General features: G+C 40.2%; 1 protein-coding gene across 2 annotated transcripts in view; it reads left to right on the plus strand.

Moving 5' to 3' along the window:
* Nucleotides 1-21,708, plus strand: part of gas2l3 (growth arrest-specific 2 like 3) — a 34,516-nt gene extending 12,808 nt beyond the window's left edge. For both annotated transcript variants that reach the window (XM_057855990.1, XM_057855991.1), the window contains exons 3-9: nucleotides 10,533-10,719; nucleotides 14,412-14,530; nucleotides 14,607-14,748; nucleotides 17,974-18,037; nucleotides 18,118-18,259; nucleotides 19,822-19,926; nucleotides 20,487-21,708. In XM_057855990.1, the coding sequence (XP_057711973.1) occupies nucleotides 10,533-10,719; nucleotides 14,412-14,530; nucleotides 14,607-14,748; nucleotides 17,974-18,037; nucleotides 18,118-18,259; nucleotides 19,822-19,926; nucleotides 20,487-21,659 (1,932 nt within the window). In that variant the 3' untranslated portion in view covers nucleotides 21,660-21,708. The remainder of the gene's footprint in view (nucleotides 1-10,532; nucleotides 10,720-14,411; nucleotides 14,531-14,606; nucleotides 14,749-17,973; nucleotides 18,038-18,117; nucleotides 18,260-19,821; nucleotides 19,927-20,486) is intronic.
* The last annotated feature ends 5,581 nt before the right edge of the window (nucleotides 21,709-27,289 follow it).

Below are 27,289 nucleotides of genomic sequence, written 5' to 3' on the forward strand. Positions count from 1 at the left end.
TGGTATTTACATCTGTAGTGCTGCACTGCATGCTAGGAGGCATGTTGGACGACAACAGTGTTGGCAGCAGAGGTTGACTGTCTACCCAAAGGGAGCAGTGATGGCCAAATGAAGCTTCTTGAAGCTTCATGGTGGTTAATTTAGTCTTATGACAGTCGTATGATACCTCTGTAAAATAAAGTGTTACCGGTTAATATCTTTTGGTGTAAATATCCTAATATACAATGAGGATAGCTGCGGCTTATAGTCCAGTGCGGCTTATCTATGAACAAATGCCATTTTCTTGCCAAATTTGGAGGGTGTGGCTTATAGTCAGGTGCGCCTTATAGTGCGAAAATTACGGTAATTAAACCTCCTGCTGAGATTTTTAGGGAATCCCAGTGAGACATTTTGACGCGGATTATTACTGTTATATTTATGGCGGAAAACACTCAGGTGACTTGAAGTTCCGCTCTGAGACCCCCAATTTAGCCAACTTTCAAATTTGTTAGATATGCATGTGTGATACATCATTGGAAAGCTTAAAATCTCAATTTTCTGGGGGAAGAAAAATTTTGAGCAGGAGGGCATTTTTTTTTTTTTTTTTTTTAAATATTTTTTAAACAGCAAAACCCTATCTGGAGGTGAGAGCACACGAGAACAGAATTACAGACGCCATGACTTTAACGAGATATTATCGCGTACCTACTTTGTTTCGATCCAAAAACTCCATGTAGCATGTATCACTGAGTGTCAAGACACAGCTGTGAATGGCCACAGCTGGATTTTTTGGGGATTTTATGGGTGAAACATGGTCATATAACTAGGCTCGCGATGCAGAAATCGCAAACATCAAGGAGTGGTGGAGATTTTCTTTGTCATATATTTACCCGATATTTCCCGATCCGATTGCTTTTTTTTTTTTTTGCTCCTGATTCAATTCCAATCATTCCCGATAATTTTTCCCGATCATATACATTTTGGCAAAGCATTAAGAAAAAAATGAATAAAACTCGGACGAATATATACATTCAACATACGGTACATTCGTACTGTATTTGTTTATTATGACAATAAATCCTCAGGATGGCATTTACATTATTAACATTCTTTCTGTGAGAGGGATCCACGGATAGAAAGACTTGTAATTCTTAAAGGATAAATGTGACTTTGTATATTGTGACTAAATATTGCCATCTAGGGTATTTGTTCAGCTTTCAGTAAATGATACTGTAGCCATGCCCAAATGCATGATGGGAAGTGGAACCATGACTGTGCGTAGTGCTACCTATTGATATATATTCTCTGCGTTGGGAAATAACATGAGGTGTTAAGAAAAAGATCAATTGGTACCTGGCTTCTCCACATTGCTTCCTATGATATTTCTATTCATAGGGAGAGGGAATGTAAGGCTTTAGCCAATTAAAAAGAGGCTCCTAAGGCTGCCAAAATTCACTGTACTCATTTTACGCTACCTTTTATCTCTCTATATAGGTAAAACGGCGCCATTACAGATTGAGCGCGACAATGCGTGAGTGGATGGTGCAGCGCATGCATTATTTGTGTTAAATATTTTAATGTGATACATATTTTTAAAAAATAATTACCGCCGTTATCGGGATAAATTTGATAACCCTACCTTAAGCCTAGCGCTCGAATATTTTAGTAATCGAGTATTCGACTGAAAATTCTATCGATTCATCGAGTAATCAGATAAAACATACTTTTTTTTAGGTAAAGAGCAATTATAAAAATACCGTATTTTTCGGACTATACGTCGCAGTTTTTTTCATAGCTTGGCTGGGGGTGCGACTTATACTCAGGAGCGACTCATGTGTGAAATTATTATCACATTATTATTAGGGTTGTTCCGATCATGTTTTTTTTGCTCCCGATCCGATCCCGATCGTTTTAGTTTGAGTATCTGCCTATCCCGATATTTCCCGATCCGATTGCTTTTTTTTTTTGCTCCCGATACAATTCCAATCATTCCCGATAATTTTTCCTGATCATACACATTTTGGCAATGCATTAAGAAAAAAATGAATAAAACTCGGACGAATATATACATACAGTACATAAGTACTGTATTTGTTTATTATGACAATAAATCCTCAAGATGGTATTTACATTATTAACATTCTTTCTGTGAGAGGGATCCACGGATAGAAAGACTTGTGACTTTGTATATTGAGACTAAATATTGCAATCTAGTGTATTTGTTGAGCTTTCAGTAAATGATACTGTAGCCATTTAACTGTTCTGCCCAAAAGCATGATGGGAAGTGCAACCATGACTGTGCGTGGTGGCACCAATTGATATATCTTCTCTGCGTTGGGAAATAACATAGGGTGTTAAGAAAAAGATCAACTACTTGTTTTTAAGAGGACTGAAAGAGCAGAAACTGCTCTTTCAGTCTTGTCTGTGTTTTCCGCCTTATATAAATTGTGATGTTCTGGATTGGATGGACGCAAACATTTTAACAGCAATGAGGATTGCCATTTAAAACAAGCCACGCCGAGTTTACCTTTGAACTAAACAGCTTGATATTCTATATTACTAGTGCTTTCATACCATCGACAAAATGATAAAGGTGCACGAAATCAGATTCATTGATTGGGTGTTATCCAAGAGACCATGTGGTGATATCGATCCATAATGACTCTGCAGCTGAGGTCCTGGTTGCATCATACGCGTTGTGCAGCGGAGCGTTCAATAAACCGTCTAAAAACACGTCATTAAAAGTGAGCATCTGTGAAGTCTAATATGTCACGTGCGCCCGCTGGCCAGGTTACGTAACCTGAAGGACGAAACGATAGCTTAAAGCGCTAGGTAATAGATTAATGAGTCTTAATTAGTATTTTAAATGGAAAGGACAAGTCAAAACAAATAGAAAATGCAAATGGTTGCATACTAAATATTAGACTGCTTTGGGGTACACCCTCCTCTTTCACCTTTGACCTTATTACAATTCCAGGAGGCCCTCGCTATAAGTGGCTCAACTTAAGAGCATCAGCTCAACTCGATAAGGGTACAATGTAATGTACGAGCACATGCTGATTTAAATCTCCGCACCACGGTTGCATTTAGTTACTGGATTATCAGACCACATTCCACAAAGAAAGAAAATGGTCAATTGGCTGATCTGCAGACACTCCTAATCCAATCACAATGAAAAATACCTTTTATATAATGTGTTTTTAATGCTGCAATGTTGTCAAGAAGAAAAGCATATGTCGCAGCGAACTTGCCCCGCTGAGTTTTGTTACGTAACGCGTGTTTGTCCAGCTGGGTCGATACAGCTCTTTTGATACGTGTTCACATTTTGGCGGCAGAACATCAGGTGCGTGCGTGCTTCCAGGTTCATGTGAGGGGGGAGAAGGTCATTTCGGAGGAGTTCACGTTGACTCCAGCTGTTAGCTCTGGGCTCATATTTGCTCCAGGTTTTATCTAATCAAATTAGGCAAGTCAAAGTTACCCGCGGTGTACTAAACCTAACTAATTGTATAAATAACTTTGAATTTATGTCATTGTGAAGTCCATGACTGTGCGTGGGACCATGTACGATTTACACTGCTGGCCAAAAGTATTGGCACCCCAGCAGTTTTGTCAGATAATGCTCAATTTCTTCCAGAAAATGATTGCAATTACAAATGCTTTGGTAGGAATGTCTTCATTTATTTGGCTTGAAATTAAAAAAAGAGAATGGGGCAAATAATGAAATCAACTCCAAAAATGGGCTGGACAAAAGTATTGGCACTAGGGCTGCAGCTATCAATTATTTTAGTAGTCGATTAATCGATGAACTAGTTAGTTCGAATAATCGAGTAATCGGATAAGGAACATGAAAAATTAAAATATCTGAGCTGAGCCTCAAACGGTATTAAAAATAAATAAATGAGGATCTATGTACAACAAAAGAACAATTGGCTAACTTGGCAAAAATCCGCTAGCTTAAATGGTATAGAATGCTAACCTTTTTTCCAATGCTCTTAACAAATGGTTCAGACTCATATTCCCACAAAAAAAGGCTGAATATACATATAAACTAAATTACGAATGCATTAAAACACATTAGCCCAAAGAAAAACTTAGCTTACGTTGGTCTTAACAGGGAGCAGTTGGATTCAGCCATGTGAAATGAGGCAGACCAGAGGGCAATGTATCCACCCTAATCAATAAACTAAATGTAAACTTTCAAAATAAAACATTACAACGCCACTTAAATTAAACGAATACTCGAGGCAACAAAATTTAATTCTTAATCGATTAATCGTTGCAGCACTAATGGGCACCTTTTGAAAAATCATGTGATGCTTCTCTAATTTGTGTAATTAACAGCACCTGTTACTCACCAGTGGCAATAACTAAATCACACTTGCAGCCAGTTAAAATGGATTAAAGTTGACTCAACTTGTGTCCTGTGTCATTGTGTGTACCACATTGAGCATGGAGAAAAGAAAGAAGTGTTTTCTGAAATCTCCGGGTTCGCGGTGAGTCAGCAACCAGCAGACTTTTGCTCAATGGACGATGTTTATTGATTAGAAAATGCAGAATAAATGAAATTTATTGATTACAATCCCACAACAGCATGCAACAAGTATCAAAACAAGAAGTGGTAACTATGACGTTAGATCCAGTTTGTCAATCCCAGAATCCCCGCGTTACCGCAGCACAACAAACTGTTCCTTAACAATGAAAATCGCTTACCGTTCACAAATGAGCGGGGAGCCAAACGCTTCCACAAAGCGGCGAAAGAACAAAGCCAAGCGACCCGTACGTAATCCTCTGGCAGACTTCCGGGGAATTGGGGGAATCTCCCGACTCTTATAGGTACGTCTGACACGGGGACACGGGTGGCCACTCCCTGCCCCCACGAAAACGCACCACCCGAACTAGGGAGACCCCCCCCCCCCCCACACACACACACACACAATTCTCATGGTCATAAAATCAGTCGCACCCAAGCGCCAACAGAGGCCGACAAAACGCCAAAAAACACAAGTAACAAGTGCACATAACCCTGTGCTTTCATTTTAATCTGTTTGAGCAGGGCATGTGCGTTAATTGTAGAGCTGAACCGAATACTCGAGCAACTCGAGTAACTCGAGTTTAAAAACTGATCCGAGTAATTTTATTCACCTCGAGTAATCGTTTATTTTGACAGCTCTATGCATCACGTTTTGCTCGGACTACTTTTAATGCGGGACAATGTGCTGATGTCACGTGCGTAGAGGAAGAAGCAAAAAAAAAAAAAAAAAACTTACTGCAGCCGAGAGCCGCTACAAACGACGCTGACGTTGCTAAATACTAGCCCGCTCGATGCTACGTTGGTAGCAAGTAGCGTCTGATGAGTCTCATAGAGATCACATGTATGTTGAGCTAGATGCTTAATGACAGACTCAGCTGCGTCTGAGCAGCGTTAGTAAACAGCCGCCATCTTAAAGCAGTAGAGCGCTAAGTGCTAATGTAGAGCGCTAAGCGCTAATGTAGAGCGCTAAGGGCTAATAAATAAGATTGACGTTACTGTCACTAGCTCAAGTAACATTAGCTCTGCGGAGGGCTAGGTTTCTATTAATTAACACCACTTTCAATGCGTGGCTAACGTGTCTTACATACAGGCTTTAACATAACATAGCGTTGTGGAGTGATGAGGGTGTAAAATAAAAACTCAATAATGCTAACTATCAATTTTAGCTCAGAAGTCATTGCTGGATAAAACACCAAGTAGCACTGGTCCCTAATGTGTTCCAATACAGCCTGTATCATACATTTATTTTGAACATTGCAAAAACTCAAAATCCTATCAGGACTTACAGTTTAGACTAACTTAAAACTTAACTAGAACTTAAAAATGGCTTGACACAAATAGAAATTCAATTGAAACACGTGGGAAAAATCCTAACTTTTAAGTGGTGTGTGTTATCAAGCGTAATGGCATTTTTAGGTATATACTGTATAAATATATGTATATACACACATATATATATATATATATATATATATATATTTTTTTTTTTATAAGAGGGTTTATAAAGGTTTTTTGAGTGAAAGCAGTGAATTAGTCTTTTTTTTTATTCTAGTTACATCTAAAATGCAATTGTTGGCTGTTTTCAACAATATACATCGAAAATAAAGACATTGATTGACTGAAAATGGTTCAAGATTAGATGAAATGTCTTGTTTTCTCATGTATATTTATAATTGCGCTTCACCTAAAAATATATTTGTTTTATCCGATTACTCGATTAATCGATAGAATTTTCAGTCGATTACTCGATTACTAAAATATTCGATAGCTGCAGCCCTAGTTAATTGCGTCAAATATTTTAATGTGATTAATTTAAAAAATTAATTACCGCCCGTTAACGCGACAATTTTGACAGCCCTACTAAGAATAAATGCTAACTGCACTTTTTTTTTTTGTTTGTTTCTTTGGGTTTTTTTTTTTCGAATCAAGACTTTTTTTACATCCATATGTATAAAGAATTCAGGGATTCAAGCATATATTCACAATCATTTTCTACGAAAAAAGCTCTTTGTCTATGATTTCACTCGGTCAGCTTTGACGGCCACGCCTACAATGCAGGCCCTCTATTAATCGGCCAACGCCCTGTGTCCCGTCAATATCATTATGAGGTCTATGCTTTGTATTTTCTGTATTTCCTACTTTTCCATAAAATCATAAATCAAAAAAGCTTTCGACATTGAACCCTGACCACATTTCTGCATAATCCACTTATAATTCAGTCTCTGTTCCCCTGCCCACAAGGTTTCCTGTTTGTTGGCAGAACAAACTGGAGTATTTCAAGGCCGCGACAAGACTGCCTTGTTTTCAGCACAATAACTCATCCCAGCGGAATGAATGGCTTAATATCACTGTGCGACATGTAACGGACATCAAGATTATAGCCTTAAGCTAGGAAAGGCAGGGTCGTCTTCCAATAAGTTATGCAACATCTGTCCGGATGAGTCATCTTTATAGACATCTGCTTGTGATTTCTCATTCCCGCTATTGCAGTTTGTAAACAATGAAGGAATGCGTTGAGAATCTGATTCGGTATTCGCGGAGCTGCAACTGAGGAGATGGATATGTGAAGACGTGAGCACGAGGAGCCAGGATCAGTGGTTTGCCGCGGGCACCGCGAGCACGTCTCTTGACGCCCATTTAGGCAGTCAAGTGCAAAGGCGCTCTCTTGAGTCTCCAGCTGCGAGTTTGACTTATACAGTGAACACTAGGGGGTATTCCAGTGAAAATCTACAATATAAAAAATGTTTTCTAGGATGTTTGCAAGAGAACACTGTAACCGAGTCAAGTAAAAACGCAAATTTTCCCCATGAACAGGGTCACCAAAACTCCCTCCCACTACGGGAGGAAATAGAGCAGCTCAAATCACAACACTGTCGAGTCACCACTGGGGTGTGGGAGAATGGAAAACCACTAAATACAGGGTTTTCCCCAGCAAGGATTTGTTTCTTTCATGGATAAACTGTCTTTGTCAAAAAGCTTGTACTCTGAATAGCAATAAGAAACCAAATCTGTTGGGTCAGAACAGATACAATATAACCCTTCAACGCCCACTAATATTTGGCATGTCTTCAGTAGGAAAGGGAACAATTGACTTTCAGTGTGTCACATGACTCCATAAGCAGTCATAGTAATGATGGAAACACAACACCTTATTGTATTTGTAAGCCAATTTTGTTTGTATAGCACCAATGGTTGTGCGATATAGCCTTAAGTACATATCATGGTAAATTGAGCAGATTTACCTCGGTAACAATAAATTAGACTATATTTATTTTTATTAGGGCTGTCAAACAATTAAAATTTTTAATCGAGTTAATTACAGCTTAAAAATTAATTAATCGTAATTCATCGCAATTAATCGCAATTCAAACCATCTCTAAAATATGCCATATTTTTATGTAAATTATTGTAGGAATGGAAAGATAAGACAAACGACGGATATATACATACAACATACTGTACATCAGTACTGTATTTGTTTATTGTAACAATAAATCCACAAATGGCATTATTCACATTCTTTCTGTTAAAGTGATCCACGGACAGAAAGACTTGTAGTTCTTAAACGATAAATGTTATAGTTACAAGTTATAGTAATTTTATATTAAAACCCCTCTTCATGTTGTCGTTTTAATAAAATTTGTAAAAATTTTCAATCAAAAGTAGAGTTAATATAATAACAAGAAGGATAAAAATAACAATAATAAAAATAGAGTGAAAAGTTTTACGTGTATTTTTCATAGCTATTTTGATATGGAATGCCAGTTCATTTTGCATTGTTGTTTAACTGTGTGTCAGAATAGGGCCTCATTACTATAGACTGAAGTGCTTTTCTTTTTGTGAATAATATTTTTGTTGTGCTTTCACTAAACGATACTTATGTTTGTTGTGAAGGAGAAGCTTATGCCAATAAACGGTGCGGTCCAAAGAACGCCTGTGTCCACTCGCCTTTACTGTATAACATATAAGTATCTGTACATATCTTACCCAAAATAAAACAAGAGACACATAATTGCCACTAAAAGAAAGAAAACTTACCGAAATATGTGTGGAGCACAAATAGCAATTTGCATTGCATTGTGAATACAGCATAAACGTCTCACAACTACTAATTCTCCCACGTTTAGAAGAAATAACATGAGTATGGAACGGCGCTGCCCCCAAGCGGCCGGTGGCATTCTCTTCACTCTTAATGTCCATAAACGGCCTCATTGTAATGTTTGGGGCAATATGCCAGCGGGTCATTCATTGCATGCGTTAATTGCTTCAAATATTTTAACGTGATTAATTTAAAAAATTAATTAACGCCCGTTAACGTGATAATTTTGTCAGCCCTAATTTTTATATAATTCGAAAATCTGAATCAATACATGAAATTAGTGCTGCAACGATTAATCGATTAACTCGAGTATTCGATTAGGGAAAAAAAAGATTCAAATTAAATGTTGCTGCCTCGAGTATTTGTTTAGTTAAAGTGGGGTTGTAATGGTTTATTTTGAAAGTATTTGCATTGAGTTTTATTGATTTGGGTGGCTACACTGCCCTCTAGTCTGCCTCATTTCACATGGCTGAATCCAGCTGGTCCATGTTAAGACCAACTTAAGCTAAGTTTTTGTTTGAGCTAATTTTTTCTTATGCATTCGTAATTTAGTTTACAGGTATATTTAGCCATTTTCTGTGGGGATATGTGTTCGAACCATTTGTTAAGAGCATTGTAAAAAAAGAAAACAAAAATTTGCGTTTTATAGCATTTAAGCTGGCAGACTCTTGCTGTGTAAGTTAGCCAATTATTCTTTTGTTGTACATAAATGTTTGAGGCTCAGCTTGGGTATTTTGCTCCTTATCCGATTACCCGATTATTCGAACTTACTAGTTCATCGATTAATTGACTAATAAAATAATCGATAGCTGCAGCCCTACATGAAATACAAATTAACCGTTTCTGGTTGATTTATTAACCAGCTTTCAAGTTAACATATTTAACGATTGTACATGCAGTCTAAACATTACAATATTTTTTTTATATACTTAAACAATAAGAATTCAAGTATGAACATTTATACCAGCTCGTATGACTTTAACAATGTACAACATTATAAAAATCAACACGACGACTGTGTCAACTTCTCATTGTAACACAAATGGCTTACCTTGAATAGTACTCTTCAAACAGACCACTTATTGTTAATGGCTGCTGTAACTAATACTCAACACAAGTGTTTATTTCAAGGTTTCAGGTTTTTTTTCCCCCAGAGCATTTTTGAATACATGCACACACCCGTTAAAGCTCTATTTTGTGATGGCAGTAATGACACAGAATAAAGCAAGCACATACACAAAAATGGCTGTGGCCGTTAAACGGTCATATTATAGGTTTCACTGTTGGATTGTACTTTATCCTGAATGCTTTACCATCATAAAAGCTTTCAGAGAAATCAAACACACGCACAGATACAAAATAACGTGACAGACTCATCTTTAGATGCGGTCGGTGCCCAATCCACTCATTATGTTCAGCCGTTTCGACAAGGTTAGAGCCGCTATCCGACTCCATCACGTTCATTTGTAGCATTAGCAATTAGCGTTAGCCTGTGTCCTAGCTACCAGTAGAAAGCACTGAAAGCACCCTCTCCTGAAATCGTGAGAACCAGGGAGGACAGCGGGTGAAAGCCCGTCAGGATGCCGCCAAGATTAATGTCGTTTGAAAGTTTGGTGATTCTCCCTTAATCCACACTCAGTCACGTTTGCTTGTAGCGTTAGCCAAACGGGCTTCTGTTTGTTTGACTTCCTGACAACCACGTGACTTCATACATAGGCACACTGACTGCTTTATTAACGGGGAATGAACATAGCCCAACAACACAGTCAAAGCCGGATGAAAAGACTATATTTTCTTGTTTTATTAAATTACGGAATTTACTGACATGGTCAAAATGACGTCGGTCATCGTGAAGAATTTTGGTAACGGTAAATTTTCTATTAGCACTATTCAAAGACAAAGCAAATTGCCTTTCTTCGCCAGGTGTGGTTCGGCGAAAAGTTCGACGCCCCAGTACTGAGACCACGGAGTCCCCGCAGCCCCTTGGCGCAGCGTCACGGCCCTGGATTGGCTGACGTCTTCCAGTACGACCAGTGGCTAGCGGTTCGACATGAAGCCACCTTGGTGCCAATGCAAGAGGACCTCGCGATCTGGCTCACTGGCATGCTGGGTAGGTAGGAACAGTCGGGTGTGAATTATAGTCCAGAAAACACGCAAAATGGATTTGGATCAAGGTCTCAACATTGGTAGGGATGATGTATCAGCATAACCTGCATGTACACTTTTTGCTCGGAATGGAACATTAATAAGGCAAAACAGATTGGGTGAACAGGGGTCAGGGCTACATTTCTCACAAATATGAACCTATTTAATTGATAGGCTAAATAAGGGGTGCTCATTATGTCGATCACGATTGACCAGTCGATCGCAACGCTAGTGTGGGTAGCTTGCAGCATCCCAAGATTTTTTTTTTTTTTTTTTTTAAATGTACATAGCTAATTATGATTATGTTGTGTTGTGTGAGCAACATATGAGTTTATGCAGCACCCTTTTCTCTTTAAGCAGCTTCTTGCTCACGTTCTGGTTCTATAGTTTCCAGCAGAGTTTGCTTTATTTCTCAGTTTAATTAACTTTATCAGTAGAAAACACAAACAGAAGGACACTTCTCTCTAAGCAGCTTCCTACTCGAGTTTTGCAAGTTAGCAAGTTCACACAGTTTAATTTTATGCAAACTCTAATGCAGGTTGGACTTTAAGTAGCAAAAATAGTGGTGTGCTTCTCACCTCCACAACATTGGCGTCTTTTGAAATTACTTACAGTGGCTGCTGCCGGCAGAAAAAAAACGTCTAATTTCCCTCCTCTTTGAAGGGGGCGGAGGAGGCGGCATGTTGTCGACTTAGGGGCTGTGCGAGCGCGAGCGTGCATATGTGTCGGGGGTGGGAGAAGTCATCAGCCAATCAAACGTGTGTTTGAAGGGGGGGGGGGGGTGGACCGGCGCATTCAGCAAGTGAAAAGGGGTAAATATAAGTTTTAACATAATGAAAATTATTCACTTAATAATGGTAGGGTCAATGCTTTTCTTGCAACATATGGGAATACAGTCCAAATTACCTGCAGTGTATGACTGAACTCATTATATAAAGCATACTAGTATAAGTTTGCTTAAAGGGTATGACAACACCTGGGGAAATGCTAATATTCCATCATTTGTCCATAAATGCATGCCTTTTGGATTCATATCATGCCACTTCGTGTAATTACACACATCACAACACCAAGAAAATGATAGAAATTTGGATCGATTGTCAAGCTAAAAGGACCCGCCCACGAGATCCCGGAAATCTAGCATATTGTGTGCGTGAAGTCACTACAAGGAAACAACCGGCTCAGTGCTTAGTACTGAATGGCGGCGATGATAGCGGACAATTTTGTTTCTAGTTGCAGCGACGAATCTGACGTAACGAACATTCTTCTAATGGTGACGAGGAGAGTTATGAACCTTTCTTTGGTGTTTTGGGTTATCAATTTGAGCCCAAACGAAAGCCATTGCAGCCTAATGAAAGGATCATTGAGAAGAGCAATCACACTGATGAAACACCGGCAACATCGTGTGGGAAACACCGAATGGTTTGTTTTGCATTTCTTTTTGTGAAGCTGATACACCGCGACCGCAAAATAATGTAATGTATAGAATAATTATCATTTATTGTGCTATCATAGGTTTTCGCTCTGCCAACAGACACAAATATGAATGGGATTCGAGGATTTGTTCTATATATTTTACGAGCGATAATTTATACATGTGTCCAGTCCTATATCCAATGCGTGATATGTTTTTATTATAAAAGAGTACTCACTCTGGCCATTTCGAGCTTGGCTGATCCGCTCCTTTGGTTAGCCTGGGGTGGGACATTTAGGTGGCTGCGCGTGTATGGTGGCTGCTTTCATCAGCAATTTCTTGGCAAAACCTGATTTCATTTGTCCATAGTTCGAATAGCTTTCAGGTGTAAAATGCGCACCACACAAAACCGTGCCGGAGGCTGGGTCTGCAAAATTAGCCCTCTTAGCACGAACGAACTTTACTCATTATCTGCATTGTCCAGCTCTTTTTCTCGCGTTCGGAAACTCATGGGTACTACATTGCGACAAATGGCTATTTGTAGACCACATAGCATGACAGGTTTGAACCATTTTAGCGATTTTTTGATAAAACATGAACGCAACTCTCTCGTCGATAAACAACGATTGCACCTGCCTCGACCTTTCGTTTCCTTGTTACGACGTCTCCGCCCCATTCGGCTGTTTCCGGAATACTTTCGGAAATGTTCGTAATTTTCGATCTATTTTCGATAATTGCTCATGAATGCGATTTATTTTTTGGTTAACTTTATTCGTATTTGTTATCTTGCCACATAACGGTTCTATTGATATCTCACAGCCCCCCTGAGTGTTTTAATACCCTTTAAAAGTTAGTGGGGACATTTTGAGCATTCTGAAAAATTGGTAGTGTTATGTCCCTACCGTCCCTATGCAAACCACCTTTGATTTGGATACTTTCATACTGCTTTCAAGTGGCTCTCAGCAATCCAAACAAAAACTCCTCATTCCGCCTGTCCCGTCCATTATTCTGAGATCTTTTGTCCCTCTTTTTGGTTTAGAATGGGCCAGGGAAGCAGTTGAAACTGGTACTTTTTTTTTTTTTTTTTTTTAAAGTACCACCCTTTCAGTATTTCTCCTGAGGAATGCAGACAAGTTATCGGCAACGTGACTGGAATGACCCATACTGTCGTGTTTCTTTTCAAATTTGACTGGGCGCCACTAAAGTCAGGTGCAGGGGGGTTAGGTTTCAAACCACTGTTGTTATGTGGATTCACACTAAAAAAACCTGAGTGAAGCAATCTTTTGTGCAATCGTTGTAGACTTTGTCCCGCATTACAATTCATTGGCTTTTGTGGAGGTCCCTTAGGGAAGAGATTTACAATGACGGTTCATAGGAGGGCCCCCTCTCTTTGAGACACTTGTTTTCTAAAGCTAAGACTTTTTCTGGGTTATTTCATGATTTATGGATCATTTTTCTGACCAACAAAAGTGGAATTTATTGGCACAGACAGATCACACTAGGGCAGACATGTCCAAAGTCCGGCCCAGGGCCCAAATGCGGCCCATCGTCAAATTTCATCCGGCCCCCAGCCTCTGTCATAAAATCAATAATGTCTGGCCCGCTGATGGGGAAAATATGTGAACCGAAGTGCACATTATGCCTTATGATAAATTCAATCCTGGTCAAAGGGCGGAATGATGGGGGAAAATATTATGTGATGCCTTAACATTAGCACATTATGCCTTTGTGATGTATGATTGCCTCTGTGACTTAGATTGTAACAACTTGTTATTGTTTTTCACCTTGGGTTCCATAGTTAGGAGGGAATCCCACGAGATAACTTGTTTTGCACCCATAATATTTACGACGGGGACAGAACATCTGTTACCAGGACCATGTGAGAAGCCCCTTTTCAAGGGGCTGAACCTAAAGTAGCTTTAATATTTGTCATTGGGCAAGGTGCACGCCTCCTGGGGGTGGGGTTGGCCGTCCCCGAAAAAAAATACCCCGAAATTAACAGGAAGTAACTGAAAATCAACAGGGAATTGACCTTAAATGGCCATAAATTGGTCGTCTACTAGTGATAAACTCATTTCAATTCACAGCAGAAGCTTGTTTTTCTGTTTATTATCAGATCATCATTATCGTGAGATTTATATCACAAATCATTTCGTATTGTGAGGTACCAAGAGGTTCCCACTCCTAGATCACACACTATTAAATGCTCTCGACAATGAAGTTTTGTTGTTTTTTTTTTGCAGAAGAGGAAGTCAGGGCCGAATTCTTCATGGAGGAGCTGAACAACGGCGTGAAACTCTGCCAGCTTATCGGAGTGCTGCAGACTAAGATCGCTCAGAGTTGCCCCTCTGCGATAGGAAAGGTGAGACGGCGCCGAGCAAAAATATCATTCTTCCATCACAAATACCACTCAAAAGTTCATTTTCCTCATCCAACAGCTCTTTCCGACAAGAAAAGTCGCATGTAAACGTGACGCTTCCCCAGGTTCCTTCTTCGCCCGTGACAACACCGCCAACTTCCTGTCCTGGTGCCGGCATATCGGCGTGGAAGAGACGTACCTCTTTGAATCTGAGGGTCTCGGTCAGTTGTGAATTGTAATTTACATCCCCGAGTCTTGTATATGATTCAGTGGTATGAAAAAGTATCTGAACCTTTTGGAATTTCTCACATTTCTGCAAAAAATCACCATCAAATGTGAGCTATCTTTGTCAAAATCACACAGATGAAAAAACTGTCTGCTTTAACTAAAACCACCCAAACGTATGTAGGTTTTCAAATTTTGATGAAGGTAGTATGCAAAAAGTGACAGAAGGGGGAAAAATAAGTGAGCCATCACATTTAATATTTTGTGGCAACTCTTTTGGCAGCAATAACTTCAACCAGAAGCTTCCTGTAGCTGCAGATCAGTCTGGCACATCGATCAGGACTAATATTGGCCCATTCTTGTCTACAAAACTGCTGTAGTTCATTCAGATTCCTGGGATGTCTGGCATGAATCGCTGTCTTTAGGTCATGCCACGGCATCTCAATGGGGTTCATGTCTGGACTTTGACTTGGCCACTTCAGAATGTGTATTTTGTTCTTCTGAAACCATTCTGAAGTTGATTTACTTCTACGTTTTGAATCTTTGTCTTGTTGGAGCGTCCGTCCTCTTTTTTTTCAGGTTTCCCTGCAAAACATCCTGATAAACTTTTGAATTCATTCTTTCATTAATAATTGCAAGGTGTCCAGGCCCTGAGGCAGAAAAACAGCCCCAAATCATGATGTTCCCTCCACCATGCTTCACGGTGGGGATAAGGTGTTTGTGTTGGTGAGCTGTTCCATTTTTCCGTCACACATGACGTTCTGTGTTACTCCCAAATAATTCAACTTTAGTTTCACCAGTCCACAAAATATTTTGCCAAAACTTCTGTGGAGTGTCCAAGTGCCTAAACAAGCAACAATGTTTTTTTTTAGACAGCAGTGGCTTCCTCCGTAGAGTCCTCCCATGAACACCATTCTTGGCCATAGTTCTACATATAGTTGATGTGTGCACAGAGATATTGGACATTGCCGGCGATTTCTGTAAGTCTTTAGCAGAAACTCCAGGGTTCTTTTCTACCTCTCTGAATATTCTGCGCTGATCTCTTGGCATCATCTTTGGTGGACGGCCACTCCTTGGGAGAGAAGCAACAGTGCCAAACTCTGTCCAATTGTAGACAACTTCTCTGACTGTCGATTGATGAACATCCAGACTTTTAGAGATGGTTTTGTATCCTTTCTCAGCTTTACAGAAATCAACAATTCGTGATCGCAGGGCTTCAGACAGCTCTTTTAGCCGAGCCATGACACACAGCAGACAATGTTTCTCATCGAAACATTTCTCACTAGGTGCGTTTTTTATAGTGGGCATGGCAGCTTTAAACCACTCATCAGGGATTGGGCACACACTTGATTTAAAATGTTTGGTAAGAATTGGTTTTAATTGCTATTTAAGTCTCTGTTTTCCGAAATTTCCGGGTTCGCGGTGAGTCAGTAACAAGCACACTTTTGCTCAATAGATGATGTTTATTGATTAGAAAATGCAGAATAAATGAGATTTATTGATTACAATCCCACAAGAGCAAGAAAACAAGCATAACAAACGCTAACAATGACGCTATATTTGAGTTTGTCAATCCCAGAATCCCCGCGTTACCGTTACAGCACAACAAGCTGTCCCTTAGCAATGAAAATAGCTTACCGTAACAAATGAGCGGGAAGCCAACACGCCGGTAAAGGGGCAAAAGGACAAAGCTGGGCGATCCGTACGTCTAATCCACCAGCGGACTTCACGGGTCGCCCAGAAATGTCCGGTTTTTGTAGGGACGCGCCCCGCGGAGGCAGAGAGGCCAACCTCCGTCTCTGAGCGGCGCAGCACTGCCCAATGACAAACATTAAAGCTACTTTTGGTTCAGACCACTTGAAAAAGGACTTTTCACATGGGACAAATGAGCTGTGCTGCAACAGATGCACCAAATGGAAAATATTATGGGTGCAAAACAAGTTATCTAGCTATGGGACCCAGGCGTGTAACTATGGGACCCAGGCGTGTAATAAAAGAATACTATGGCGCAAAACAAGTTATCTCGTGAGATTCCCTTCTAACTATGGGACCCAGGGTGAATGTGCTAATGTTAGGGCATCTAGGTGACAGAGGCAATCATACATAATGTGCTATGTTAAGGCACGTAATATTTTCCCCCATCAGTCTCCTTAGGCAGAGGGTTCACGTACAGTGGGGTAAATAAGTATTTAGTCAACCACTAATTGTGCAAGTTCTCCCACTTGAAAATATTAGAGAGGCCTGTAATTGTCAACATGGTTAAACCTCAACCATGAGCGACAGAATGTGGGGGAGGGGGGGGGGGGGGGAACAGAAAATCACATTGTTGGATTTTTAAATAATTTATTTGCAAATCATGGTAGAAAATAAGTATTTAGTTGACTAAATACTTATTTGCTCCACTGTACTTATTTTTCCCCCTTCTGTCATTTTTTGCATGCTATCCTCATTAAAATATGAAAGCCTATAAATGTTTGGGTGGTTTTAGTTAAAGTGGACAGTTTTTTTCATCTGTGTGATTTTGACAAAGATCACATTTGATGGTGATTTTACGCAGAAATGTGAGAAATTCCAAAAGGTTCATATACTTTTTCATACCACTGTAAATATTGACTTCAAATGTGCCAGTGACAGCAATTAATTTAAACTGAGAATTGTTGTAATGTTTATCTACACGTGTTGCACAACCATTGGCCATGAACTAAGTCTAATTCTAAATGTGTGTTTTTTGAGAACACATTTCAGGATAAAAGAAGCTCAGAGATTTTTGGTAGAAAAAGGCCGAATTCTATAAGCTCCAATCAGGGTGATTAGCTGAGCATGTTCTTTAATCCTCGCGTCTTAATGATGTAATAGGATCTGTCCCACAAGGCAATCAACCCTGAGTAGTTTTGTTTTCTTTTATTTAAGATGACTTCACTCCTAGTGATAGGTTGCGCAAATCAAATCACACAAGAAAAGCAAGTGAGGCTTCAAGCTGTTATATTAATATCTGTGTATTTCTGCTCCAAATTCATGTTCCCTTCTGCATGACTCACCCAGCATCCTCCTTCGGGGTATAATTAAAGTCCAAGTCACGTTTTCAAGCCTTGCACCTCTGTCGTCCCGCTCTGTCCGCCGGATGTTGTCTAACGAGAGCCGAGAGGACAGCTGCTGCCTCCCATTATTCACTCGCAAAGTTTGGATGTTCATTTTTGTGTTTTTTTTTTTCTTCTTCTAAGTGCTGCACAAGGAACCCAGGCAGGTCTGCCTATGCCTTCTGCAAATTGGACGCATCGTCTCCAAGTATGTTCTCAAAGAGGGGAATTTTACTGAAAAATTGTGTGAAATGTCCATAGTTTGATGTGCGTGCGGACTCTTTTTAGGTACGGAGTGGAGCCTCCTGTGTTGGTGAAATTGGAGAAGGAGATCGAGCTGGAGGAAACGCTTCTTCTGACCGAGGAGCCTCCTCCGGCGGTCCAGACTTTCAGTGTGTGCTGCCAACATGGTGGCCTCTACCATTCAGGGGTGAGCTTTGCACTTGTTTCGGAACGTTATTTTGGACGGTCAGCTTTGCCGCTTCACCGGCATGCCGCAGGGGGTGACGCGTGACGCACCATCTGACCACGTGACGCTCCCGCGGGCACTCCGTGACCCGCCATGGCACGTGGCATTTAGGCTTCACGCATGTGACACAGAAATTGACTTAACATTGGTTTAGTTTCCTGTCAGTTTTTAGGGAAAACAATAAGGGTTGTCAAAATTAACGCGTTAACGGGCGGTAATTAATTTTTTAAATTAATCACGTTAAAATATTTAACGCAATTAACAAATGCGCGGAACGACCCAATCAAGAATTGCCGCGAACAGACTACAATGGCGCTGTATATTGAGAGCTAAGGGCAGAGACAAGCAAGTGGAGTGGACGCAGGTGTTACCGGCACCCGCCAAGGGGGCCGCTGTTATTTCAATGTGACCGGCATTGTCAGATTGAGCAGTGAGGAAGAAAGTGGTCGAGGGAGCGAGAGAGTAGAGAAAGTGCGCAGTTAGCGCAGGCTCAAGTGCTGCGTCCCCCACATGCTTTTGTTTTGCTAATAAAAGTACCCACAAAAAGCCATCCAACGCCTCTCGGTGTTTATATGTACGCCGCCGTCTTCCTCAGGAGGAAATTGGACGAACCGAGCCAACCGACGACAGCTAGCTAACATGAATCGCTGGTCCATGGTACCGCCAATTACCAAGAAGGGCGAATTGGTAGCGCAGGCATTTAATGGAGCCGCGCTGTTTAATGGAATCAGCGGTGGCATCTCTTCCACAACTGATATAATTTTTGTGGCAAGCGACATGCGGAACAATAACTGGAGATGATCTGTGTCTTAACACCATGTTTTGTACTCGACGCAGAGAAGATATACCATTTGCAGCTACCACTGTGACTCATGGTTGCTCATATTCCCATCATGCATTTGGGCAGTTAAGAACATTTAAGTCGCTACAGTATCATTTAGTGAAAGCACAACAAAAAATAATATTCCTATCTCTCAAAAATAAAATGTTCACAAAAATAAACGCGCTCAATGCAAAGAGATCTGGTATTCCCAATCAAAATAGCTATGCAAAATAATCTTCTAGTCAAACATTAAGTTTAGCTCAACAAATACACTAGATGGCAATATTTAGTCACAATATACAAACTATCAGAATTACTATAACTTGTACTCACATTTATCTTTTAAGAATTACAAGTCTTTCTATCCGTGGATCCCTTTCACAGAAAGACTGTTAATGTTAATGCCGTCTTGTGGATTTATTGTTATAATAAACAAATACAGTACTTATGTACAGTATGTTGAATGTATATATCAGTCTTATCTTTCCATTCCAACAATAATTTACAAAAAAATATGGCATATTTTAGAGATGGTTTGAATTGCAGTTAATTACGATTAATTAATTTTTAAGCTGTGATTAACTCGATTAAAAATTTTAATCGTTTGACAGCCCTAGACTTTCTTAGGCGTCTTAATTGTTGCAAATTCCACAAAATTAAGCCACCCTCATAGTGCGCCATTGTCTCTTTTCTTTTTCAGGAGCACGGTGGGGACGACCCGCCTTGCAACTGCTCCAACAGGGTGTCCATTGAGTACCTGTCAGAGGGTCGCTACCGACTTGGGGACAAGACCATCTTTATTCGGGTAAGAGCCCAACAGACCCACACATAGAGTGCTAATAATGGGCTATTCCACGTCGGTAATCCAAACCCTCAAAGGAGCAGTGTGAATTGAGAAGGGTCCTGTTGTTCCAGATGGAATTGGATATTCCCAGAGGGAATAATTACCTGAAACCAGCAAGCCTTGTTTTTTTGTGTAGGCATCCATTGAATTGTTGTTTTTTCCCCCCGCAACAAATCCAGTGCATCCAAATTCTATGCACGTGTGTTAATGAAGCCTTATTCCCAAAACAAATGTCCACAAAACTTTACGCATTTCTTATACCGTAGACATGTTCATGTACTTTAGTTATCCAATATAGTATAATCTTCCATATTTAGTTCAGTTGCAGTGCGCCACTATAAATGCTGTTTACGTGTAAGTACCAGTTTAAAGAAGTGGAAGCTGTATGGGCCCAGTTAAGCTTGTTATCCTCCAACAGATGACCTTGTTAGTCAATTACATCATGAACCACAGACAGTGAAAATTCTCTAGTCTTGAAGGTGCTTCTTCCCGATGAATTAACATTGATGTACGGTCCTTAGATGCTTCATGGTAAACACGTGATGGTGCGCGTTGGTGGCGGTTGGGACACGCTGCGTGGCTTCCTCAGCAAATATGACCCACTACGCGTGCTTCAATTCACCACTTTGGAGCAGAAGATTCTGGCCTTTCAGAAGGGACCACCAGGCTTAGGGGGCCACCACAGCACTGCAACAGCAGCTCCCCCTCCTGAAATGGACCCTTTAGCAGCCGTCGACGACCTCATCTCTTCATCCTCCTCCGTGTCGTCGTCGTCTTCGTGCTCCAGCTCTGCCAGTAAGGCGACAACGCCCGTCCCGGGTCAGACGTGTCGCTCGTACGCGACCACACCAGTGTGTACGCCCACCTTGCCCAGAAAAGGGGTCGGCGTGGCACCAAAGAAGAACCTCCAGACAGCCACGCCGGCACTAAGGAAGCCTACCCAACTGCCCCTGCCTGTCACCAGCAAAGCCTACTCCTCGTCTCTGCCCACCACACCTGTGGGCAACTCCAAGCAGCCTCCCAGTCCAGTGCAGGTTCAACGTAAGGCTGTGACACCGCAATCAGACCCCTACTGTACGTCCAAACTCAGGCTTAGACCACCCACACGAGTCCCCGCCTCTCAACCGAGAAGTCCAGTATGCCCCGAGCCTTCTTCCAAATGCCCCAAACCCTCAAGTCCCACTACTACTACTGCCCCCAAAGACGGCAAACCCCCAACAGGCGTCACCCAACGTACCCGCTTAGCACAGCGCCGCCCCGGCTCCCCCGCCTCGCGCCTCCGTTTAGAGACAAGGAGGGTCCGCGCATCGCCAACAAATCCGAGCTCGCGAACAGCCTCCCCGGCACCACAAAAGCCATCGTCCCTGCCAATTAAAGACACCGCATCCAAGACCAAGATTGCCGTCCCCCTCCCACGAGGCGTCGCTGCTCCTTGGCGTCTCCCTGGGGGCAATGCCGCCACCGCCCCCAACATTAAAACCAACCAGAAAGAAGCCATAACAATACAGAAGGCGGCTCAGAAAGCAACTACCGTCACGAAACCCGCGTTACCTCGCGTCACCACCCACCAAAACCCCTCTTCCGATGTCAAAACAAAAACGGATGCAGGAACGAGCAGGAAAATCCCTCAGTATAAGGGAAAACGTGAAGACCCTTATTTTGAAATGAACTATCGGAGAAGACAGAAGACATAATAAAAAAAAAAAAAAAAGCACTTTTCCCCCTTTTTTTTTTTTTTTTTTTTTTAAACTAATCCTTACTGAATCTTATCTACTGCATTAATTCAAAAGGGTCAACGTTTTGTACGTTTTGTGTTTATGGTGACGTCATTGACGGTTCTTCTTGAAACTACCTTAACTGTTACTTCTAATGTTTACACTTACACATGCAGCAGTCGCGACATTGTGACACTTTTTTTCCAAAGTGAGCTTCGAAAGGAGAAAAGGCTACCAAAGTAGTCCGTGTCGTTTTAAAGCAGTCAAATGACACAACTGGAACTCAACTTTTTCTTTCTTGTGAGTGATGGATCAAGATCAGGACTTCTGTCATGTGCCTTCATCACGAATCGGAGTGAATGGCATTAGAATGTACTGTATGAGAGGATGAGGGGGGGATTTTTTTTTTTTAATTAATAATGAAACTTGCACAGTGTGTACAAACACTTTTTAAGGAAGAAAAAGCTTACAACTACTGATTAAACATGTTTTATTATTATTTTATCTTGCCATGCATCACTTAGTGCACATTCAAAGCAGTATAGTTGTCTTTTTATATTCTTTCTAATGTCTGTTTGTGTGTGTGCATTCAAATTCTAGTTTTCTATGTGGTTATTGTGTATGTTTATAAATAGAGTAAATACAGTAAATCAAAAGGTTTTTTTTTCAGTTTGGCACTTTACAGAAACCTATGTTTGTCACACTTTGAATGTTGATCGTGTCTTTTGTCCGAGATACGTTTTAATGTGTTTGTTCCCCCCAATTAAATTGATTAAAAATCAGTCTTGACTATTTGCTTCAATTTCAAAAGAGACACAGGGAACAAACTTATTAGGGCTGAAGCTATCGAATATTTTAGTAGTCGATTCATCGATGGACTAGTTAGTTCGAATAATCGAGTAATCGGATAATGAACATGAAAAATTAAAATACCTGAGCTGAGGCTCAAACAGTATAAAAACATTTTTATTCGGGCTGTCAAAATTATCGCGTTAACGCCCGTTAATTAATTTTTTAAATTAATCACGTTAAAATATTTGACGCAATTAACGCAGATGTCCCGCTCAGACAGATTTAAATGACTGTACAACGAAAAGCTCACTTGTTGTTATGGAGTTGTGCCGCCCTCTGCTGGCGCTTGGGTGAATGACAATCTCGCATATTGCCTCAAACAGATTACAATGAGGCCGTTTATGGACATTAAGAGTGAAAAGAATGCCACCGGCCGCTTGGGGGCAGCGCCGTTCTATACTCATGTTATTTCTTCAAAACGTGGGAGAATTAGTAGTTGTGAGACGTTTATGCTGTATTCACAATGCAATGCAAATTGCTATTTGTGCTCCACACATATTTCGGTAAGTTTTCTTTCTTTTAGTGGCAATTATGTGTCTCTTGTTGTATTTTGGGTAAGATATGTACAGATATATGTTATACAGTAAAGGCGAGTGGACACAGGCGTTCTTTGGACCGCGCCGTTTATTGGCAACTCCTTCACAACAAACATACAGTGGGGACAACAAGTATTTGGTATCAAATACTTGCTCTCCCCAATGTAAGTAGCGTTTAGTGAAAGCACAACAAAAATAATATTCCTATCTCTCCAAAAGCACTTCAGTCTATAGTAATGAGGCCCTATTCTGACACACAGTTAAACAACAATGCAAAATGAACTGGCATTCCATATCAAAATAGCCATGCAAAATACACGTAAAACTATGGTCACTTTATTTTTATTATTGTTATTTTTATTCTTCTTATTATTATATTAACTCTACTTTTGATTGAAAATTTTACAAATTTTATTACAACAAAAACATGAAGAGGGGTTTTAATATAAAATTACTATAACTTGTAACTATAACATTTATCGTTTAAGAACTACAAGTCTTTCTATCCGTGGATCACTTTAACAGAAAGAATGTTAATGCCATTTGTGGATTTATTGTTACAATAAACAAATACAGTACTTATGTACAGTATGTTGTATGTATATATCCGTCATGTGTCTTATCTTTCCATTACAACAATAATTTACATAAAAATATGGCATATTTTAGAGATGGTTTGAATTGCGATTAATTACGATTAATTAATTAAGCTGTAATTAACTTGATTAAAAAATTTTAATCGTTTGACAGCCCTAATTTTTATACTAGAAACTGCAATTTCTGGAGAAATTACTCTGGGTCTTTGCTGTCTGGAGATACAGATCTTAGCCCCGCCCAGAGCTATCAATAGAATGGACAAACATGCCCGTCAATGGCATTAAACAAAGTAAATGCCATTAGAAATGAATGGACAATTAGGACATCCATGGCCGACAATGGCAGCACCCTCCATAAGTGTCAATAGAATTGGGGAAGTTCAGGGGACACGTCCTATTGATATCTTGTCATTTTCTGTTGAATTGGGGACATTTTTTTTTGTAATTGAAAATGAATGGGGAAAAAATTTGGACGTCCATGGCCGTCAATGGCATCGACTTACATAGGCGCCAATGAAATCCAAGTACATTGGCATCAATAGACTGGACAAACATGCCCATCAATGGCATTAAAATAAATGCCATTAAAAATGAACGGGAAATTTGGACGTCCATGGCCGTCAATAGCAGCACCCTTAATAAGCGTCAATGGAATCAGTTTAGGGGACATGTCGTTTTGATAGCTGGTCATTTCCTGTTGATTTGGGGAATTTTTTTCCCCATTGAAAATGAGTAGGAAAAATTTTGAACATCCATTGCCGTCAATGGCATCAAGTTACATAGGCCTCAATGGAATCCGTGTACATTAGCATCAATAGATCCGACATACATGGCCGTCACTTGCATCAGTGCTATGTAAATTTCATTGGAAATTCCATTGAAAGTGAACAGGGAAATTTGAATGTTGCATCCCATTTAAAATGAATGGGAAAGTTTTTGGCAAATTTCCGGGGAACCGTTAATTTTTTCCAAATTCTAAATACAACTTTTATGCCCCTCATCGTCCTGGAATTTTGATGTTCAAATTATGCGATTTGGTCAAAAATTCTAGGATTAGATACATTTTGAAAATTAGTTGTTGTTTTTTTTGAAGAATCGGCATTTACGGCCAAACGGAAAACTTTTCGGGGTCGTTCGAAAAATTCCCTGTGTCGCGTGAAAATTCCGGTCGTTTTGATATTTGAAGGGTGCCAATCGATCAAACGGTTCGGGCTGTGCGGCGCGCCGAATAAATCCCATTCGAAAAAAAAAAAACAGTAACACTATCTGGGTCTTTGAAAAAAGACCCAGATAAAAAATGAGGATCTATGTACAACAAAAGAACACTTGGCTAACTAGAAAAAGTCAGCTAGCTTAAATGCTATAAAATGCTAAAGTTTTTTTCACAATGCTCTAAACAAATGGTTCCGACATATTCCCCCCCAAAAAACGGCTAAATATACCAAAAAACTGAATTATGAATGGATTAAAAAACATTAGCTCAAACAAAAACTTAGCTTACGTTGGTCTTAACAGGGAGCAGTTGGATTCAGCCATGTCAAAAGAGGCAGAACAAAGGGCAGTGTATCCACCCTAATCAATTAAACTAAATGCAAACACTTTCAAAATAAACCATTAAAACACCATTTTAATTAAACGAATACTCGAAGCAACAAAATTTTATTCGAATATTTTTTTCTAATCGAGTACTCGGGTTAATCGATTAATCGTTGCAGCACTAAAACTTATAAAATCCATTGTCCTAAATGATGGCCCATTTCGTAAGGAATAAAGAAAGTGAATACTGTACTTTTATTGTCTGGTCTCGTGAGAAAGATGGAAGATTGTATGTAGTGGGTCACACCCTTTCCATTCAGCATTATAAATACTTCATGAAACAGTCCAGTCCTACAGCTGTCCCTTTAAAGCTCTTTGTAAGTCGATATTACTCCGTTGTGAAGCGTGTAAATATTAAGCACTCTCCAAAAATTGTTGATGCATTTGCAAACATACTTACAGTGCCCTCCATAATTATTGGCACCCCTGGTTAAGATGTGTTTTTTAGCTTCTAATATTTTTTTTAATGAAAATAATATGGGACCATAATGGGGGGGGGGGAGAAAAATCCAACCTTCAGTACAAGTGCATTTATTCAGTGGGGAAAAAATCCCACATAAAGAAAAAATGATTTGACATCAAATAATGTGTGTCACAATTATTAGCACCCCTGGTGTTAATACTTTGTACAACCCCTTTTGCCAACAAAACAAGGTCTGGGGACTGAGATGGCCATGGGAGGAGCTTGATTTTGTGTCTGGTGAACCATTTCTGTGTAGATTTGGCCATATGTTTAGGGTCATTGTCTTGCTGAAAGACCCAGTGACGACCCATCGTCAGCTTTCGGGCAGAGGGCAACAGATTTTGATTTAAAATGTCCTGGTATTTCAAAGCATTCATGATGCCATGCACCCTAACAAGGTTCCCAAGGCATTTGGAAGCGAAACAGCCCCACAGCATTACTGACCCACCCCCATACTTCACAGTGGGTATGAGGTGCTGTCTACACGCCAACAAGCTGTTTGGGAGGCATGCAAGCAGAAAACCTTTCCTCACTCACAATCATAAACGCAAACGTCTGGAGTTCGCCAAGCGGTATTGGGGCTTCAACTGGGACCGTGTGCTTTGGTCAGATGAGACCAAGATTGAGCTTTTTGGCAACAAACACTCTAAGTGGGTCTGGCGTGCCATGAAAGATGCCCATGCTGAAAAGCACCTCATATCCACTGTGAAGTATGGGGGTGGGTCAGTGATGCTGTGGGGCTGTTTCGCTTCCAAAGGCCCTGGGAACCTTGTTAGGGTGCAAGGCATCATGAATGCTTTGAAATACCAGGACATTTTAAATCAAAATCTGTTGCCCTCTGCCCGAAAGCTGAAGATGGCTCGTCACTGGGTCTTTCAGCAAGACAATGACCCTAAACATATGGCGGAAATCTACACAGAAATGGTTCACCAGACACATAATCAAGCTCCTCCCTTGGCCGTCTCAGTCTCCAGACCATGTTTTGTTGGCAAAAGGGGGTTGTACAAAGTATTAACACCAGGGGTGCTAATAATTGTGACACACATTATTTGATGTCAAATAATTATTTCTTTATGTGGGATTTTTTCCCCCACTGAATAAATGCACTTGTATTGAAGGTTGGATTTTTCTCTTTTTTTCTATTAAGTTCCCATATTATTTGAATTTTAAAAAATTATTAGAAGCTAAAAAACACATCTTAACCAGGGGTGCCAATAATTATAGAGGGCACTGTACACTAATAAACTGAACACTCAAATGTAATTTCACTTAAATCGCAGGTATGATATATTTTATGTTATATTATGATTGTGTGGGGTTATAATGATCTTAAAGACGACAAAAATATATTGGTAACAATGTGAAATAAATAGTTTGACTGAGTATATCTCAAAGTGTCTTGAAAATGTATTTTACCTTTACTTTACTGTAGTGCGTTGTCAGAAAAACCTCTGGCGACAGCTGGCTCCAAACATTGAACTGAGGCGCCACTTAGTGGTGAAAATATATATTACATCACCATTCAAAGGGACATCCAGTATTCAAATAGCCTACTAATAGAAAAAG

The sequence above is a fragment of the Corythoichthys intestinalis genome, chromosome 13 (genome assembly GCF_030265065.1).
Source record: "Corythoichthys intestinalis isolate RoL2023-P3 chromosome 13, ASM3026506v1, whole genome shotgun sequence".
Classification (NCBI taxonomy): Eukaryota; Metazoa; Chordata; class Actinopteri; order Syngnathiformes; family Syngnathidae; genus Corythoichthys; species Corythoichthys intestinalis.